The sequence below is a fragment of the Lithobates pipiens genome, unplaced genomic scaffold, assembly GCF_037356315.1.
Source record: "Lithobates pipiens isolate NorthernLeopardFrog02 unplaced genomic scaffold, aLitPip1_a1.2 Scaffold_23, whole genome shotgun sequence".
Lineage (NCBI taxonomy): Eukaryota > Metazoa > Chordata > Amphibia > Anura > Ranidae > Lithobates > Lithobates pipiens.
Genome location: NW_027507785.1, coordinates 75,109,170 through 75,127,576, shown reverse-complemented (window position 1 = coordinate 75,127,576; position 18,407 = coordinate 75,109,170). Strand labels below are relative to the sequence as shown.

The following is an 18,407-nucleotide window of genomic DNA, read 5'->3' as shown; positions in this document are numbered from 1 at the left end:
TCAGTGACGGCAATAATAGCCCCCCATACTGGTGTCAGTAACAGTACTATTAAACCCCTCAACATTGGTGGTCAGTGGCAGTCTTAGGGTCCTTCCACACGGGCTGCTCGGCGGACTTCACTTTGCTCAGTGGGGAAACGTTCTGCTGATCCCCGCTGAGCAGGCAAATGACAGGTCCGTCTCCGTTCACTGTGCAGAGATGGATATGTCAGAGACCCGTTCTCCTCTATGGGGTGATTGGATGAAAACGGACTGCCTGTCCATTTTCATCTGATCCGCAAGTCGGATGGAAAATAGGGTCTCCATCCGTCTGGATTTCATGGACAGGATCGGATTGGATATCAGCAGATATCAGTAGACATGTCACCGCTGACATCTGCCACTCTATAGGGGTGAATGAAGCAGCTGATCAGTTCCACCTGAAAAACTGACAGGCGGACCTGATCGGAAAGCCCATGTGAAAGGGACCTTACTTAACAAGCCCTTTTGGTCAGTATGGTGGCAGTGAAATTCAACCCTCCCAGCATTGGTGATCAGTAGTTACTTGATCACATGCTACCATACTGCCCTCTCTCTCCCCAGTGAGGCTGGGGGTTCCCTCATGACCAAGCTCAAGTGAGAGAAACCCATAGGATGAAGAATAGAGGATCTGGTGGAGAGTGATGAGCAAATACTCTGGCTTTGTAAATTTGCTGGATGAGCAATAAAGTTCGTTTAACACAAATAAACACAAATAAATACACAATGCTGACTTAGCAGGCTGGAACTCTACTGTTTTTCATTCCCCCCGACAGTACTATCTTTATTTCAGTGCTGGGTACTGAAAAGCAGAGAGCATTTTAGCACCCGGAATGTGGTTAACGCTTGCACAGGCCCCACGATGCCCAGCAGATGGCAGACCAAGGACATGGCAGGCTGCCCCCCAGAGAACCAGCTGTGTGTTGGTCATTATGGCTCCAATTATTACCATCTTTATCCAAAATGATACACTTTAACCACTTCAGCCCCAGAAGAATTTACCCCCTTCCTGACCAGAGCACTTTTTGCGATACGGTACTGTGTCGCTTTAACTGACAATTGCACGGTCGTGCGACATTGCACCCAAACAAAATACGACATCCTTTTTTCCCACATATAGAGCTTTTTTTGGTGGTATTTGATCATCTCTGCGGTTTTTATTTTTTGCACTATAATATATATAGTTTAGGTCGATACACGTATATTATTTGGTTTGCACAAAAGTTAAAGTTATAGTGTCTACATAATAGGGGACAGATTTATGGCATTTTTATTTTATTTTTTATTTTATTTTTTTAATTAGTAATGGTGGCAATCTGCCATTTTTCTTGTGACTGCGACATTATGGTGGACACATCAGACACTTTTGACACTATTTTGGGACCATTGTCAATTTTACAGCGATCAGTGCTATAAAAATGCACTGATTACTGTGTAAATGACACTGACAGGGAAGGGGTTAAATGCTAGGGGGCGATCAAGGGGTTAAGTGTGTCCAAGGGAGTGATTCTAACTGTACAGGGAATACCTCACTAGAACATGACAGAGATCACTGCTCCCGATGACAGGGAGCAGTACATCCCTGTCATGTTGCTAGGCAGAACAGGGAAATGCCTTGTTTACATAGGCATCTCTCCGTTCTGCCACTCCATGACACGATGGCGGGCCTCCGGCAGACATCGAGTCCGTGGGATTCGCGAGCACGGTTATGGAGTATGCGTTGCCAGGGGGTGGTTTGCACCCACAATGCCAGGATTTAAAGGGGATGTACCTATACGCCTATTTGCCCAGCCATGCCATTGTGCCGGCGTATATCACCGTGCGCTGGTCGGCATGCGGTTAGGAATGTATCTGTGCTATAGGCCGGTGAACGTGGATGCACACTTGATTACCAGGGCATAACAGAGATACTTGCATGGCTCCTCCCACTAGTCTAAAATAACAAATGAACCTCTTGACGTTTGGATTTTTGATGAAAGTAATGATATGTCATTCTGTTTTTTTAAAACCAAGATTGTAACTTCATCTTCTGTTACAGGACCACTGTGGGATTCATGTCTAGTATTGTAGGAAGATGAAAAAAATAGTCTTCTTTGATCTGTTCTGTTCTGTATTTTTTCTAATAGCATTTGATGGCTAATTCATTATATTTTTTATTAATTTAATTCAAGGACTTTGATAAGGAAGTGAAGAGTTTTGTCTTTGTCCTTGAAGGAAGCAGCCAGACTATCAAGATGCAGCTGCCAAAAGAGAGCAAACAAATGCGTAAGTGTCCTGTACTTGCCTTAAGTGTACGGCTCTACTTGTCACTTCTGATTCTCCTAACAGTTCTAGACAAAAGGACCATGTTGGCTCTTAGTAGTCAAATCAGGATTAATTAGCAACTGTAGTTTAACCTTTGCAGTCTTAGTATGTTGTAGACATTTTTTTTTAAATGGCAGCACCATCTTTCCTAAAAAATGTAATTCTGTAAACCACTACAATGTAATCATTATGTGCCAATTATTACCTAAAGCCGAACTCCAAAGAGAACAAAGTTAATCCTTGCAAGGGTTAATTGCCCATTTTCATGACTGGTTCCTGAAGTCACTTCACTTAACTGTTTGACCAGTTGCAGTACAATGCAGGATCAGTTGTTCTTTGGGGGCTCGTCCTCATACCATGAGTGTCAGAGAACAAGGAAGAGCATTCACTGATGGAGGAACAAGAAATAAAATACATATTTCTCACCCTTCTTACACTCACCGCCCAATTTATTAGCTACACCTTGCCAGTACCGGGTTGGAATCCTTTTTTGCCTGCAGAACTGCCTTAATTCTTCATGGCATAGATTTAACAAGCTGTTGGAAACATTCCTCAGAGATGTTGGTCCATATTGACATGATAGCATCACGTAGTTGCTGCAGATTTGTCGGCTGCACATCCATGATGAGATCTGGTTACTGTGGAGGCCATTGGAGTACAGGGACCTCATTGTCATGTTCCAGAAACCAGTGGTGAGATGATTTGAGCTTTGTGACATGGTGCATTATCCTGCTGGAAGGAGCCATCAGAAGATGGGTACACTGTAGTCATAAAGGGATGGACATGGTCAGCAACAATCCTCAGGTAGGACGTGTCATTTAAACAATGCTCAATTGATACTAATGCCACGTACACACAATTGGAATTTTGGTCTGAAAAAGCTCTGATGGTTTTCCTGACGGAATTCCGACTGGGATTTCGCTTAAACTTTCTTGCGTACACACGGTCACACCAAATTCCGTCCGTCAAGAACACGGTGACGTACAACACGTATGACGGGACTAGAAAAGAAGTGCAATAGCCAGTAGCCAATAGCTTCCGTCTCATAGTTGAATCTGAGCATGAGTGAGTTTTTGCGCGTCGGAACTGCATATACACAAACAGATTTTCGGATAGGAACTTTTTCCGACCGAAAAATTGAGAACATGCTCTCAGTCTCAGTTTGGCATAAGGGACCAAACGTGTGCCAAGAAAATATCCCCCACATCATTACACCATCACTACCAGCCTGAACTGTTGATACAAGGCAGGGTGGATCCATGCTTTCATGTTGTGTACGCCAAATGCTGACCCTACCATCTGAATGTTGCAGCTGAAATCGATACTCATCAGACCAGCAACATTTTTCCAATCTTCTATTGTCCAATTTTAGTAAATCTGTGTGCGAATTGTAGCCTCAGTTTCCTGTTCTTAGCTGACTGGAGTGGTACCCAATGTGGTCTTCCGCTGCTGTAGCCCACCTGCTTCAAGGTTCGATGTTTCATGCATTCAGAGATGGGATTCTGTATAGGTTGGTTGTTGGTAACGAGTGCTTTTAACCCCTGCTAGCACCCGAAGAAAGGGTTAAAACGGCCCGTGTGGAGGCGCTTCCGAAGCACTTTTTTTAGGCACTTTGGAAGCTCTGCCCATTCATTCCAATGGACAGGGGTGGTTTCGGAGCGATGTATACAGCACTCCCAAACCGCCCCAAAGATGCTGCTTGCAGGACTTTGTAACGTCCCGCAAGCGCACCACTCCAGTGTGAAAGCACTCGGGCTTTCACACTAAGGGGGCATGAGAGGCGTTTTTCAGGTGCTTTATATGTGCTATTTTTAGTGCTGAAACGCCTGAAAAATGCATGCAGTGTGAAAGTAGTCTTATGACCTGTACACACGATCGGACTTTCAAAACCATGGAATTTCGTTCGAAGGTTGTTGGCTCCAACTTGTCTTGCATACACACGGTCACACAAATGTTGGCCAACAATTACGAACGTGGGAATGTGGCGACGTACAAGATGTACGACGAGCCGAGAAAAAGGAAGTTCAATAGCCAGGGCAGCTCCTTCTGTTTGATTCTGAGCATGTGTGAACTTTTATGCGTCGGACTTGTGTAAACACAATCGGAAATTCCAAATAACAACGTTTTGTTGGCGTAAAATTTGAGAACATTTGTTGGCAGAAAGTCCGACAACAAATGTTCGATGGAGCGTACACACGGTCGAACTTTCAGCCAACAAGCTCACATCCAACATTTGTTATCAGAAAATCAGATTGTGTATGGGGCATTCGATTTTTCAGTTGGCCCCCATTACCTCACTCTAAAACTCCCAGAAAATGCAGCACAGGCCCCCTTCCTCACCTCCTACAATGCAACGTGGAGTACCTAAGTGCTGCCATACAGTAAATAGCAGAAGTCAGTATTTCCATATGATCTTAATAGGCTGCAGCAGTTGACTGCAAAGCTGTCCAGAAAAGCTAACCATTGACGGTTCAAATCTTGGTTAGTTCAGCAGGGACTGGCTGAGAGTCAAACAGTGTATGAACAGGTTGATTGTACCCAAGTTCATTGATCTATCAACTTGGGTATACAATTATTGCCAGTGGCTATATCCACACTTTTTATACTTTTAATACTAAATTATTTCCACCCCTGATCCATCTAGGCTGCAGTTGCCTCGTTTCACACAAAAAATTTCTAACCTCACCTACTTTATCAGGTCTGCCATACTTAACTGAGACAGGGAATATATGTTATTCAAAAACAAGAATAAGTGAAAAATGTAGTACATCAAACCAAGATGTTTTTGCTTAATAGAAAAATTCTAAAGTTCTTCCGCCTAAGCACAGTATAACACAAGAGATGGATTAAAAATATGATCTTGTGCTAATGGCTTGGAGATTAATTATTCTGAAGTTACTAGCATATTTTCAATTATTTCTATCAGCAGAATTTTGTATAGTAAATTAATATATCCCTACAATAAATGAGCCTTTAATTTGTTTATTGCAAGCATTAATATAAAGTGTTCCCGCTCCAAATTCTCTCAATGCCATCCATCATACAATATTACAACTAAAAACTGGAACACAGATCTTGAATTCTGATACTTAATGGTGCAAATGCCATTATAAAATGGTAATTGCAAACACTCAGCAACCTTTTGTGCCCCTTAATACATCGGTCACTACAAAAAAAAATGTTTTATTATTTATTTTATGAATTTACATATTAGGGCTTGTTCACATCATTTGCATTGAACTGAGAATATAGACATATGTGATGCTTTAAAATAATTATTATTATTATATTATATTATATATTATATTTTTATAGCACCAACAGTTTGCAATAATGCCTCTTACCGCATTTACACAATGGATACCAGCTTGTAGAATTTTAGTATGCAACTACTGATTTACAGGTGTTTTTCTCTATACATGTATACACCACTTTTAAGTACACAATGGGACCTGAGCATGTATGTGAAACGAAAATGTTCTTAAAGCAGAGGTACACACAAAAATTGAACCTCCGCTTTTCGGAAACCCTCCCCCCCTCCGGTGTCACATTTGGCACCTTTCAAGGGGGAGGGGGGTGCAGATACCTGTCTAAGACAGGTATTTGCATCCACTTCCGGGCATAGACTCCCACGGGAGTCTATGCCTCTTCCTGTCCCGGTGCGCTGTCTGCTGGGATACACACGGGTCCCAGAGACAGCGCAGACAATTCCCATTGCGCTGCGCTGCTCGCACATACGCAGTAGGGAACCGGGAAGTTAGCAGCTGCAGTATTTGTAGCTGCTGACTTGTCTTTAAAGTAAAGCAATCACTTCCGGGGCTGTCAGGGGCTGTAGTGGGGGATCAAGGCCTGAAGTGGAGGGCCATGGGCTGTAGTGGGGGGGTCAGGGAGTGAAGTTCATAGTTCTGTACAGTACTGTACAATAATCCACTTACGTTTAGGCAGCAACTCTGGGCTGGCTGGTGGGCAACTCTGGGCTGGATGGTGGGAACGGCTGGTGGGCAACTCTGGGCTGGCTGGCAGGACTTTGCCTCTTCACTTGTGGCATCTAGTAATAGCGACAGCTCTGCCCTTCTGGGCCATGCTGCGGCTGCGTGGCATTGGAATGTCTGTACTTTCAAGGCACTTTACGTACACTCGCAGGTATGTTCATACTGGCGAGTGCATGTAAAATGAGTATACTTAAAGCAGGGTATGCCTGAACATAGAACCTTTAAAATTACACCATCCCACAGGTGCAGATTGTAATCTAATGTTCCCATCAAAGTCCTATCAGCACTCATACATGCAGAAGGACCAATTTAGGTTGAATCCTTTTCATTTTATAGGTTTGGAATGTCAGCGCAAAGGACTGAATGAAAAAAAAACTGAAGAGCCTGGGAGGAGATCATCTGCTAACAATCCAATGATAGTATAGCAATTTTACCGCTGAGCTATTGTGTTCTGACGGGGGGGGGGGGGGGGGGGGGCCTCCTGCCAGAACACACTAGCCATTGGCTGAGAGGGCTGTTCGGATGTTGATCAGCAGATCTTTTTCGGTCATGCCCCTTCGACGGAAGCCAGCTGCCGTATACATGGGCCGAATGTGTGTACGGTCCTTAAGCCAGAATGCTTAGAGCCCTAGTGTTCAACCTGTGGCCCTTAGGCACCTATTGTATGACCCTCAGGGCCCCTGCAGATGATAGTATATGTTTTCCATACCTAAATTCTTGCTCAGGACAATGAATGAAAATATTTTAGACTATTAAAAGTTAAATGTGTTGGTTTAATTCATTTGAACAATGTTACTTTTTTCTGTGTTGTCTCTTTTTATGTTTTTTTTCCTCATAAATGGATCTCTACAAGAGAAGTATCAAATATGGCACAAATAATTTCAAAGTAGGGCTGTAGAGAATGTTGAAGAACTGATTTGTAAAAGGGGCTGTATTAGTTATCTTTCGCAGCCTTGTGTCATGTAATGTGTATCCAGTCTATGACTGTCTGCTTAAAGTGGTTGTAAAGGGTTTACAGCTCCCACCTGTATGTGCAAGTGACATCATCGTGGCTCCGGCCAATCACAGTGCCGGAGCTGCGATACCCGGAAGTAACCCCCGGGAGTGATGTCGGTCGCCGGAGCGGTGAACAAGGAGGTATCAATCTCAGGTAATTAATTCATAATGAGCTAGTATGCTATGTATGCTAGCTCATTATGCCTTTGTCTTGCAAGGTTTTTTTTTGTTTTTGTTTTTTAGGGTTTACAACCACTTTAAGCACGTCCCAGTTGCCAACGAATCCTTTAGCATGCCCACAGCCTTGATTATCTCCTATGCTATGGCATGGAAAGCTGCAGGTACACTGCACTGTACCAGCAATGTAAGTAAACCGCAGTTCGTCAGTGTGAAAGCAGCATTATACTATTATGCCCAGTGTATTGCTTCACACTGACCTGAAGATCTCTTTTTTCTGCTGCTGGCACCACTCTGGAGACCACTAGCCGGGATATCACTCCAAATGGGACAGGAGCCAGTACTACAGAGGAGGAATTGGCTTATGCGGCTCTTGCTCTCTACTACAGCGCAAACTTTACAAGTAGTCCCTCTGTATGATGCTCTGGTAAGGCGGGTCAGCAAGTCTGGACCACAATCAGCCACCTGGTTGCGATCTACTGGTTTCTGAGCCGTGTCTTAGAGCCTACTTGGGACAGCTGCAAAGTCGCATTGATTCTGCAGTATGGAGGAAAGATTTTTTTCAAGGTTTCCTTTGAGGTCACCTCACCATTTAGCATCAAATGGTCAAGTATTGGGCTAGGCCAGACAGACCTGGACAACTTAATCCTTTAAAATCCATGCCACTTGTATTGCATTATAGGCCCCCGGGCAATACAGTTCACTGGGGCCCTGTCAACACAATCACGCACGAGAATAAAAATGCAAATGATCAATAAGGCTATATTTATTGGTACTTCCAACAAAATCAGTGTTTAAACATTAACACAGCATTTGGACAATATAACACAAGCTTGAAAAGTAAGAAATTGAAAAATAAGAAATTACAGATTGAAATGGGACAGTACAAAAGCACTAATTATTAATTGGTGGCAGCAGTGGTACTTGAGAGAGGGTGGCAACGGTGATGTTGACGGGGTAGCAGCGGTGATACTTGAGGGGGAGGGGTGGCAAGTGGAGTTACTTAAGGGGGTGGCAAGCGTTGGTATTTGGGGGGGTGGCAGCGGTGGTACTTGGGGTGTGGCAGTGGTGGTACTTGGGGGGGAGGGGGAGCCATGGAGGTACTTGAGGGGGTGGCAGTGGTGGTACTTGGGGGGGTGGCTGTGTTGGTACTTGAAGGGAGTGGTAGTGGTGGCAGTGGTGGTGCCATCCTCTCCCACCACCACCTGTGCCTCTTACTGATCCTATCCCCCCACCACTGATCTCATCCCTATCCCCCCCATTACTTTTACAACAGAGGTGATGGGGGGGATAGGGATGAGATCAGTGGTGGGGGGATAGGATCAGTAAGAGGCACAGGTGGTGGAGGTTGGGATCGATTGCTTAGCTCTGCAAAATGTCACTTGATTGGCTTACCCTCAGCTCAGCTGATCCCCATTGAGCAGGGGGATGACAGGTCCGTCCCCACTCACTAAGCAGAGCGGAGATGGACAGAGTCCTGCTCTCCTCTATGGGGAGATCGGATGAAAACACACAGCTTGTCCATTTTCATATGATCCCAACCACCAGACGAATGGAAAATAGGACCACCATCCATCTGGTTTTGGCTGAGAGGGTCGAATCAGATAGCGACGGGTGTCAGGGGACATGTCATCGATGACATCCGCCAATCCATAGAGGTGAATGGAGTGTCCGATCAGGTCCGCCTTAAAAACTGACAGGCGGACCTGATCACACAGCCCGTGTGAAAGGGGTCTAAGAAGGTTCCAATCCTTGGCACCTAACCTGGAACACCGGATTTTAATTTCATGGATGTGAAGGAGTGGTAAATGTGGAATGTATGGGGTGTACCTACTTTTTCTTTATGACAAATCTGCATTTTCATTAACTTAGATAAAAATAACTTAGATAAAAATAAACCATGTCAATTTTATGTGTCATTTGTTTAGTTGTATCTGCTTTATCTGTAGGGAATGTTTGCTTGTTCTAATATGTATTTATATACTGTATTTAATCATTTCCTTTGGGGTTAATAAAGTATTCTGAATCTGAAGAAGCGTCTGGAATGCTATTATTGACTCACAAAGTATAATACTAGCACTATTAGCACCATATCTTCCTCTGAAAATGATTCATTATACATGAATAGGTTTGGTCTCCACAGCAGCCTTTTACTGCTGTCAGATGTCCCTACAATAGTTTTCCTTGTACGTCTCTAGATTTTGAAGTGCTATAAAAATCTCAAATGGCCCTTGATACATCTTGTAACTTGCGATGTACTGGGGTGTGTGAACACCGCAGATGAAGCACTAATTATTCTGAGAGGGACACAGATTCTCTCTAATATTCTCATTCTTCTCTTCTTCTAGTCCAAATAAAGTTTAACCATTTTCTGTTGTGCAGAGCAAACCACTTGACATGTTCATTCGTTTTCGTCTGAATGCATTTGCGTCCGAATTTAGGGTATTTTCATTATCGTTTTAACAAACGATAACGAACGTGCAGAATCTGAAAACCGAAAGATCCGACATAAACAAATGCTTTATTTTCGTTTTTGTTGTGAAAACAGTTCGATATAGATAGGAGATTCGACATGACGCTGACAATAGCGATCCGTGTCCATAGAACCTGTGGTCGAATGTGCCTAACCTTAGATCTATTAGTCCAAGATTATTCTACATAGAGAGAGAAAAGATTCGACATAGAGAGAAAAGATTTGACATTATAGAGACAATAGCAAAAAAGGTTGAATGTGCCTAACCTAACTCTATTAGTCTAAGATTATTCGACATAGAGAGAAAAGATTCGACATGTCACATGAAGATTCGATGAAGCAGTCGCCACGAGCGGAGATTTATGGTCAAATAAAACAACTACAGAGCTGCGCTAAATCCAAATTAATAGTGTGCATAACATTTGTGCAAAGAATTTTTGTGAGAAAAAAACTTTCCCAAACAATTATGTCATTTGCAACTGTAAATCACAATACAATTGAGTATATATATAATCCCACATGTAGCGAACAAAAAACGTGAATATTGATTATCCAAGGATTATAAAAAAGAATATTATTAGAAAAAAATATTAATTCGTGCCCATATGAAAGTGGTGCAGACAAATACCCAATTTTTTAAGTCCATATAAACAATGCATATATAAAACACCCATGAGAAGATGTAAAGTTTAAATGAAGTCCATCCATAAAACTAATCTTCATATGTATATATTGTGATCGTTCCACCACCAAAACTTAAGGATTGGCTACTTACCAAATGCCCATGACCTCCCGTTACAGAAGGTCATAGAAAGCCTATAACAACAATGGATCTCCCAGATCTCCGCACAATCACGAAGTTTCCTTATAATATGTAATTTCCGAACAGTGGACAACCCCTCGGTGCTCTCCAGTCAAACAATTGTTGGTCCGAACGGACGTTGATGTTGCAACATAGAAGACAAAAGAGCTCCGATAGTGTAAAACCCACGTATTTATTGTATGAAAAAAAAAGAGTAACACTTACAAGCATAGAATCAAAAGGAGCCTCAAGTCCGGTGCATCGACCGATACACACTCGGACAAACCCGTCCCTCCTGAGCGTGCGTCTGCAAACACGAGGTGACCTGAAATGAAAGCGGTGTGCCGCACATGTGAGGTATAGCCACGAACATTAGAGTGATAGCAATAATTTTAGCCCTAGACCTCCTCTGTAACGCAAAACATGTAACCAGTAAAAAATTTTAAAGCGTCGCCTATGGGGATTTTTAAATACCAAAGTTTGGCGCCATTACACCAGCGCGTGCAATTTTGAAGCGTGACATGTTGGGTATCTATTTACTCAGTGTATCTTTATCTATCACATTATGCATAAAAATTTATAAATTTACAGTTTTTTTTTTTTTAAGCATGAAACTGTTTTTTTCTGAAAAAAACGTGTTCGAAAAATTGCTGTGCAAATACCGTGCGAGATAAAAAGTTCCAACAACTGCCATTGTATTTTCTAGGGTCTTTGCTAAAAAAACATATATAATGTTTGGGGGTTCTATGTAATTTTCTAGCAAAAAAATTATGAATTTTAAATGTAGGAGAGAAATGTCAAAATTGGCCTTGATGCAAAGTGGTTACATTTTACATCTTCTCACGGGTGTTTTATATACACATTGTTTATATGGACTTGAAAAATTGGGTATTTGTCTGTACCACTTTCATATGGGCACGGATTAATATTTTTTTCTAATAATATTCTTTTTTATAATCCTTGGATAATCAATATTCAGGTTTTTTGTTCGCTACATGTGGCATTACTGTATATATGTACTCAATTGTATTGTGATTTACAGTTGCAAATGACATAATTGTTTGGGAAAGTTTTTTCTCACAAAAATTCTTTGCACAAATGTGTTATGCACACTATAAATTTGGATTTAGCGCAGCTCTGTAGTTGTTTTGTTTGTTTTTACTGTAAGATATGTTCATGCAGTAGAGTTGCAGCTTCACACATATTTTAGATTTAACTTTCGCACTTTGATGCCAATTTTTCCTCAGCACAGTTTCTTTTCCTTTTTTACATTTATGGTCAAATGTTCCACCCACAGGCTATAGAAGAATTCTAATGTTGGTTGACTAGTAATAATTATTAATAAATATAATTATTACTAGTGTCATACAACATTAGAATTCTACTATTGCTTGTAGGCGGAACATTCAACCGGAAATGTACGATTGCGGCGTCGTACAGTTTAGCTGCTCCGTCGAATCTTCTTAGAACATTCGACAGACACCATAAGCCTTTAAGGACAGATTCAACCTTAATTATTTTGGATTTTCGGACAAATCCATTTTTTAACAAAACAAATTAAATAAAAAAACGAATTTCGGGAGTAACTAAATCATTTTTTTTTTTTTGACAGCAAAGGTCCGACGGAACTAATCCACCGGACAATTAGATCGTGTGTGGGCTTCATAGGACCTTTGCTGTCCAAAAATCTGACGGACTTTAGAAATAGAACATGTTTCAAATTTTCCGCCGGAACTCCGCCATACCCAGTTCCTATGGAGAAATCTGCTCGTCTGTATGCTAGTCTGATGGACAAAAACCGACGCTAGGGCAGCTATTGGTTACTGGCTATGAACTTCCTTATTCTAGTCTGGTCGTACATCATCACATTCAAATCCATCAGACTTTGGTGTGATTGTGTGTGGCCAAGTCCGTTCATTTGGAAAGTCCGTCGGAACTCCGCCAAAAGTCCATCGGGAAGACCGTCGGACCTAGTCTGCTGGAAAGTCCGGTCGTGTGTACGCGACATTAAAGTGGATATACATACTAGATCACAATCCCTTGATATACCTAAGATTTATTTGATTGAAGCAGTAATGCAGAATGGGAAGGAAGTTGTGAGGAACTTGGTTCTTTTATGATTTAACCACTTTAACCAATACCAGTGCCGTATTGCAAAAAATGGTCTGGTCATGAAGGGGGGTACATTTTCCAGAGGTGGTTAACTGTCTTTTGCTGGCAAAATTGCTTTACTAGGAATGCAATTCCTGCGCTCCTGCTCCTGTATTCTACACTGGCATGGATGAATTTCTGCCATACCCCTCATTACAAGCATCCTCATACAGACTTGTAGGTCTGAGAAAGAGAGGAGCATGTCTCACCAAGTGTCTTAGGCTTAATGTACACGGGACATTTTACAACCTCTCCTGAACGATTTAACTTGACAGATAGTAACCCGGGTTTAGCCCTGGTTTACACTATTGCAATTTGACATTTCAAATCACGTGTCAGATTGGCGGCAATTGCGGGCAATGGCACGGTCCTAATTGGTGCGGCGCCGCACCAATTTCAAAAAGTCTTTCTGTACTACTTTTTGCGATATCAGAATGCGTTTTCCTTTGACATCTGTGCAGAAACCTGCACAGATGTCTGTAAAAATCGCTGCTGAAATTGGGACTGACATGGGGGATTGAAATTGTGCGATTTCGTGCACGGCTTCTTTCTCGCAGCACAGTGTGAACCCAGGCTTAAAAACATCAGTTTAGACGCGTTTACATGCCGTGTTTAGCTGCGCTTGCATTCAGAAGTGTTTTTTTTTTTTTAAATAGTCAAAAATGAAAAATTCCTGTGAATGAAATGTGGCTAAATGCTATAGACATCAGTTTCTAGCTGTCAAGTTAGATCGTTCAGGAGAGATTAAACAACGTCCCATGTATATGAAGCCTTACCGCGTTTACACACATTTACAAGCTGTTACAGGTAATTTCAAATGCCTCTGAACATCAGTCCTGAACGCATTTTCAGACATCCCAACTTGCGAAAAATAATTTCAGGGAGGTGGGCGTGGCTTAAACCGTGCTACATATTGCACGTGGTTTAAATGGGGTGTGGTTTTAGAGATGACTGAGATGACTTACATACTGCAGAATGTAGTAATATTAAATAGGAAATGCAGTGTGGAGTGTATGCCTGCTGCACTGATCATCCCTGACTGTGAACCAGAGGACCATCCAGGATCAGCCCCACAGCCAGGATATCAGGCAGCACTTGCGAGTATCCGGGAGCCACTGCCAAAATGCGGGAGGCTCTCGCACCTCGTGGGAGACTTGGGATGTCTGCATTTTTTTGATTTCCAAAAAAAGGCTTCTAAACTCAACTGCCTGGAAATGACTATGTGTACATGTACTGGTAAGATAACAAAGGGGAAAGTTCCCGGGGCAGCTAAAAAAACAAACACCCAACTGCTCCTAAATGTCCGTTTACCAGCAGCAGTGTACATGAAGCCTTATGCCTCGTACACACGATCAAACAATCCGGTGAAAAAGTCCGGCGGACTCAAGTCCGCCGGACAATCCCCCGTGTGTAGGCTTAGAAAGTATTTTTGCACTCCAATCTGTCTGCCGGACTCGCATTTCGGCGGACAATCCGGCCGTGTGTGTGCCAGTCCGCCGTACTTTTGAAATGAACGGACTTTTCCGGCCTGGAGAAAAGTCCGCTCATTTTGAGCGTGTCTCCAGGTAGCCGGGGCCAGCAAAGGAGGCGTCGCTGGCCCCGTCACCTGGTATGGACTTAAAGGGGAACCCCTACGCCGAAAAATCGGCGTGGGGGTTCCCCCTAGGTCCACATCAGACCCTTGTCCGAGCACGCTACCTGGCCAGCCAGGAAAGGGGGTGGGGACGAGCGAGTGTGCCCTCAACATGGGGGGTGCCTTGGGGAAGGGGGGGCCGCGTGGCCACCCCACCCCAAAGCACCTTGTCCCCATGTTGATGAGGACAAGGGCCTCTTCCCAACAACCCTGGCCATTGGTTGTCGGGGTCTGCGGGCGGGGGACTTATCGGAATCCGTGAGCCCCCTTTAATAAGGGGGCCCCCGGATACCAGCCCCCCACCCTATGTGAATTCACATTTCCATTCACCTGTGGAAAAAAGTAAAAATAAAACACAACACACAAGAGTTAAAATAGTTTATTGCATAGCTCCAGGAGGTCCGTCCTCGGGGGTCTTCTCGCCGGACTCCTCCGCTATCTTCTGCTAGCTCTTTTACTAGCGGAGGAGCCCGGCTTTCTTCTTCATCGCCACCCTCTTCTTCCGACTTTGGGGGTCTTGTCCCCCTCTTCGGGTTCTTCTTGCCGGGTCACCGCGCCTTCTTCTAGAAGAACAGAAGACGGCGACAGCGGCGACAGAAGACCGGGCCACCGCCTGTAAAAGAGCTAGAAGAAGGCGCGGTGGCCCGGCAAAAAGAACTGAAGAGGGGGACAAGACCCCCGAAAAGGGGGACAAGACCCCCGAAGTCGGAAGAAGAGGGCGGCGGCGAAGAAGAAAGCCGGGCTCCTCCGTTAGTAAAAGAGCTAGCAGAAGATAGCAGAGGAGTCCAGCGAGAAAACCCCCGAAGACGGACAGAAGACCCCCGGAGCTGTGCAATAAACTATTTTAACCCTTGTGTGTTGTGTTTTATTTTAACTTTTTTCCACAGGTGAATGGGTAGGGGTACATTGTACCCCATACTCATTCACATAGAGTGGGGGGCCAGTATCCGGGGGCCCCCTTATTAAATGGCCAGGGTTGTCGGGAAGAGGCCCTTGTCCTCATCAACATGGGGACTAGGTGCTTTGGGGTGGGGGGCGCGCCCCCATGTTGAGGGCACGCGGCCTGGTACGGCTCAGGAGGGGTGGGGCCGCTCGCTCGACCCCACCCCTTTCCTGGCCAGCCGGGCTGCGTGCTCGGACAAGGGTTTGATGTGGACCTAGGGGGGACCCCCACGCCGATTTTTCGGCGTAGGGGTTCCCCTTTAAGTCCATACCAGGTGACGTGGCCAGCGACGCCTCCTTCGCTGTCCCCGGCTACCTGGAGACGTGCTCAAAATGAGCGGACTTTCGTCCGCGTGTGTGGGCGAGTCCGTTCATTTCAAAAGTACGACGGATAGTCCGGCGGACTTAGTACGCCATATTAGTCCGCTGAAAAAGTGCCGTGTGTGGGTAAGTAGCTCGTTCGGAAAGTCCGGCGGGAAGTCCATCAGACTAAGTCCGCTGGATAGTTGGCTACGTGTGTACGTGGCATTAGATTACCAAGTACAATAGGTCAAACTCTGTTGTCTCCTGCTATACTGTAGTAGGTGTATGGAGGTAAGCCTATACATCTTGAATACAGTTTTTTTTCTTTAATAAGACTGGATATTTGCAGCGAGCGCAGCTTCACTTTAAAACATTCCTGTAGATTTGCATAAACATCTGTTGCTTATAAAAGTGCTTCTGAACATACAGTACATTATTGCATATTCTTGCTTGATCACTTTGACACTGAATGCTTGTTTTTTATCTGTTGTTTATCATCTTTAGTTGGACTGATCCAGAGGTTTCTGATCCTGCAGCTGTACATCCCGCTAGGACAAGACTTTTCTGCCGAACTACTGTAAGTCACTGAAATAACTTCATTCTTCCCACAAAGGAGACACTTCATCAATTGAATTAGTACGACTAGCCATTAATTGCAACTGGCAGATTTTGCATTGGAAACAGTGACTTATCAAGTCGACATGAAGTAATTAAGCTAATTTAATTGTTATTTCCAAGGCATCAGTTTATTCTGAGATTTCCCAAGGGATACCATGTACATGCCATCTGTTTAGAGCAACACAACAGCCCATACAGAAAAAGTACAGGATTCTTTCTCGGACTGACTGAAAGTCACGTCTTAGTAATATAGTAGGACATAGAAAATCTGCATATTTTGCTTTTTTTTTTTAACATTTCTTTTTAATTGAGGTAAGAAAGCACACATTAAAAATTGAGGTAAGAAAGCACACATTGCCAATAAAAATTACCATACAAATCATCAAAACGGGATATAAAATAAGATATATAAAATTTCATGTGATGCTGTTAACAATCGGTGTCCTTCCTTGCTTCTAACATGATAGAATTCAAGTTAGAACTTGTAGTGCAGAGTGGATTTGTCTTTAGTAAATCAACCCCCTTTGTGTACAAAGCTGCTCCCCAAAAAACATTGAACCTATCACTGTGCCAGTAAAACAAAATTGAGTGTTAGGTCCCATACATACTATCAGATTTTCTGCTGATTTTTGTCTTCAGGTTTACCAAAACCATGTAGTGCAAGGGCCTGCCTGATTGCATACAAATTGAAACTCCTAAGGTTTGACCTCATATTATATGGTTTTGGTAAATCTGAAGACAAAAATCTGCAGAAAATCTGATAGTGTGTATGGGGCTTTAGGGGGCGCTAAGTGATTGTATTATATTCCTTATATGTCATATACCATAAAATAAAGTGAACGTGTGCATAAAGTGCAGTATTTCCTTTTATCAAACAAATATCATACACAAAGTGAAGATATGCATAAAGTGCAATGAGAAAAAAAAAACATATCTAATATGAGGGTGATTAAAAAATCATTAATAAAATTATATTTTATAAGTCCATATTTCCAATAATGTGTCTTGATTAGTAGAGCCACGCCAAAAGCAAGAGGGAATTCCTTCACCATATATATTGAAATCCACCCAATGTGCTCTAAATTGAAAGCTGCTCACCAGATGGATGTGATCTCTTTAATTTAAAAAGAAGGTCTAAAGCCCCATACACATGAGCAGATTTTCCATCGGAAAAAACTTGGATGGTTTTTTCCGACGGAATTACGCTCAAGCTTGGCTTGCATACACACGGGTCACACAAAAGTTCTCTGAACTTTCGGCCGTCAAGAACGCAGTGATGTACAACACTACGAGGAGCCGAGAAAATTAAGTTCAATGCTTCTGAGCATGTGTTGAATTGTTTCCGAGCATTCGTGGGAATTTCGAATGTCAGAATTTGTACAGACAAGCGGAATTTCTAATTGGAACTTTTCCTGACCGAAAAATAGAGAACCTGCTCTCAATCTTTTGCTGGCAGGAATTCCGCCAGCAAAAGTCCAATGAGGCATACACACGGTCGGAATTTCTGATCAAAAGCTCACATCAGACTATTGCTGACAGCATTTCTGATCGTGTGTATGGGGCTTAATGCACTTTGGGAAATCCTGGATTGGATACCAAAGGTTACCAGATGAATCCTCTATAATGTGACCTCCTCTCCACCAAAATATCCCATATGGAAGAAACAAAGGGACACTACAGGCATACCCCACTTTTAAGTACACAATGGGGTTTATTTACTAAAGCTTGAAAGTGCGAAATCAGGTTCACTTCTGCATAGAAACCAATGAGCTTCTAACCTCGGCTTGTTCAATTAAGCTTTGGTAATAAAACCTGGAAGCTCATTGGTTTCTATTCAGAAGTGAGCATGATTTTGCACTTTCAAACTTTAGTAAATAAACCCCATTGTGTACTTAAAAGTGGGGTATGCCTGTATATAGTGCAATACTGTTGGTTTATTTAAAATCATACATAAAGCATGAAGGTTGTCTGCTTACATTTATGTGTGCCTTAGCCTGG

The 18,407-nt window shown here is 43.0% G+C and overlaps 1 protein-coding gene across 1 annotated transcript in view; it reads left to right on the top strand.

Moving 5' to 3' along the window:
• CFAP20DC (CFAP20 domain containing) overlaps window positions 1–18,407 on the top strand; it is a 490,970-nt gene that overhangs the window by 30,987 nt on the left and 441,576 nt on the right. Inside the window, exons 4-5 of the mRNA XM_077451901.1 lie at window positions 2,190–2,283; window positions 16,296–16,368. Of these exons, the coding sequence (XP_077308027.1) occupies window positions 2,190–2,283; window positions 16,296–16,368 (167 nt within the window). The remainder of the gene's footprint in view (window positions 1–2,189; window positions 2,284–16,295; window positions 16,369–18,407) is intronic.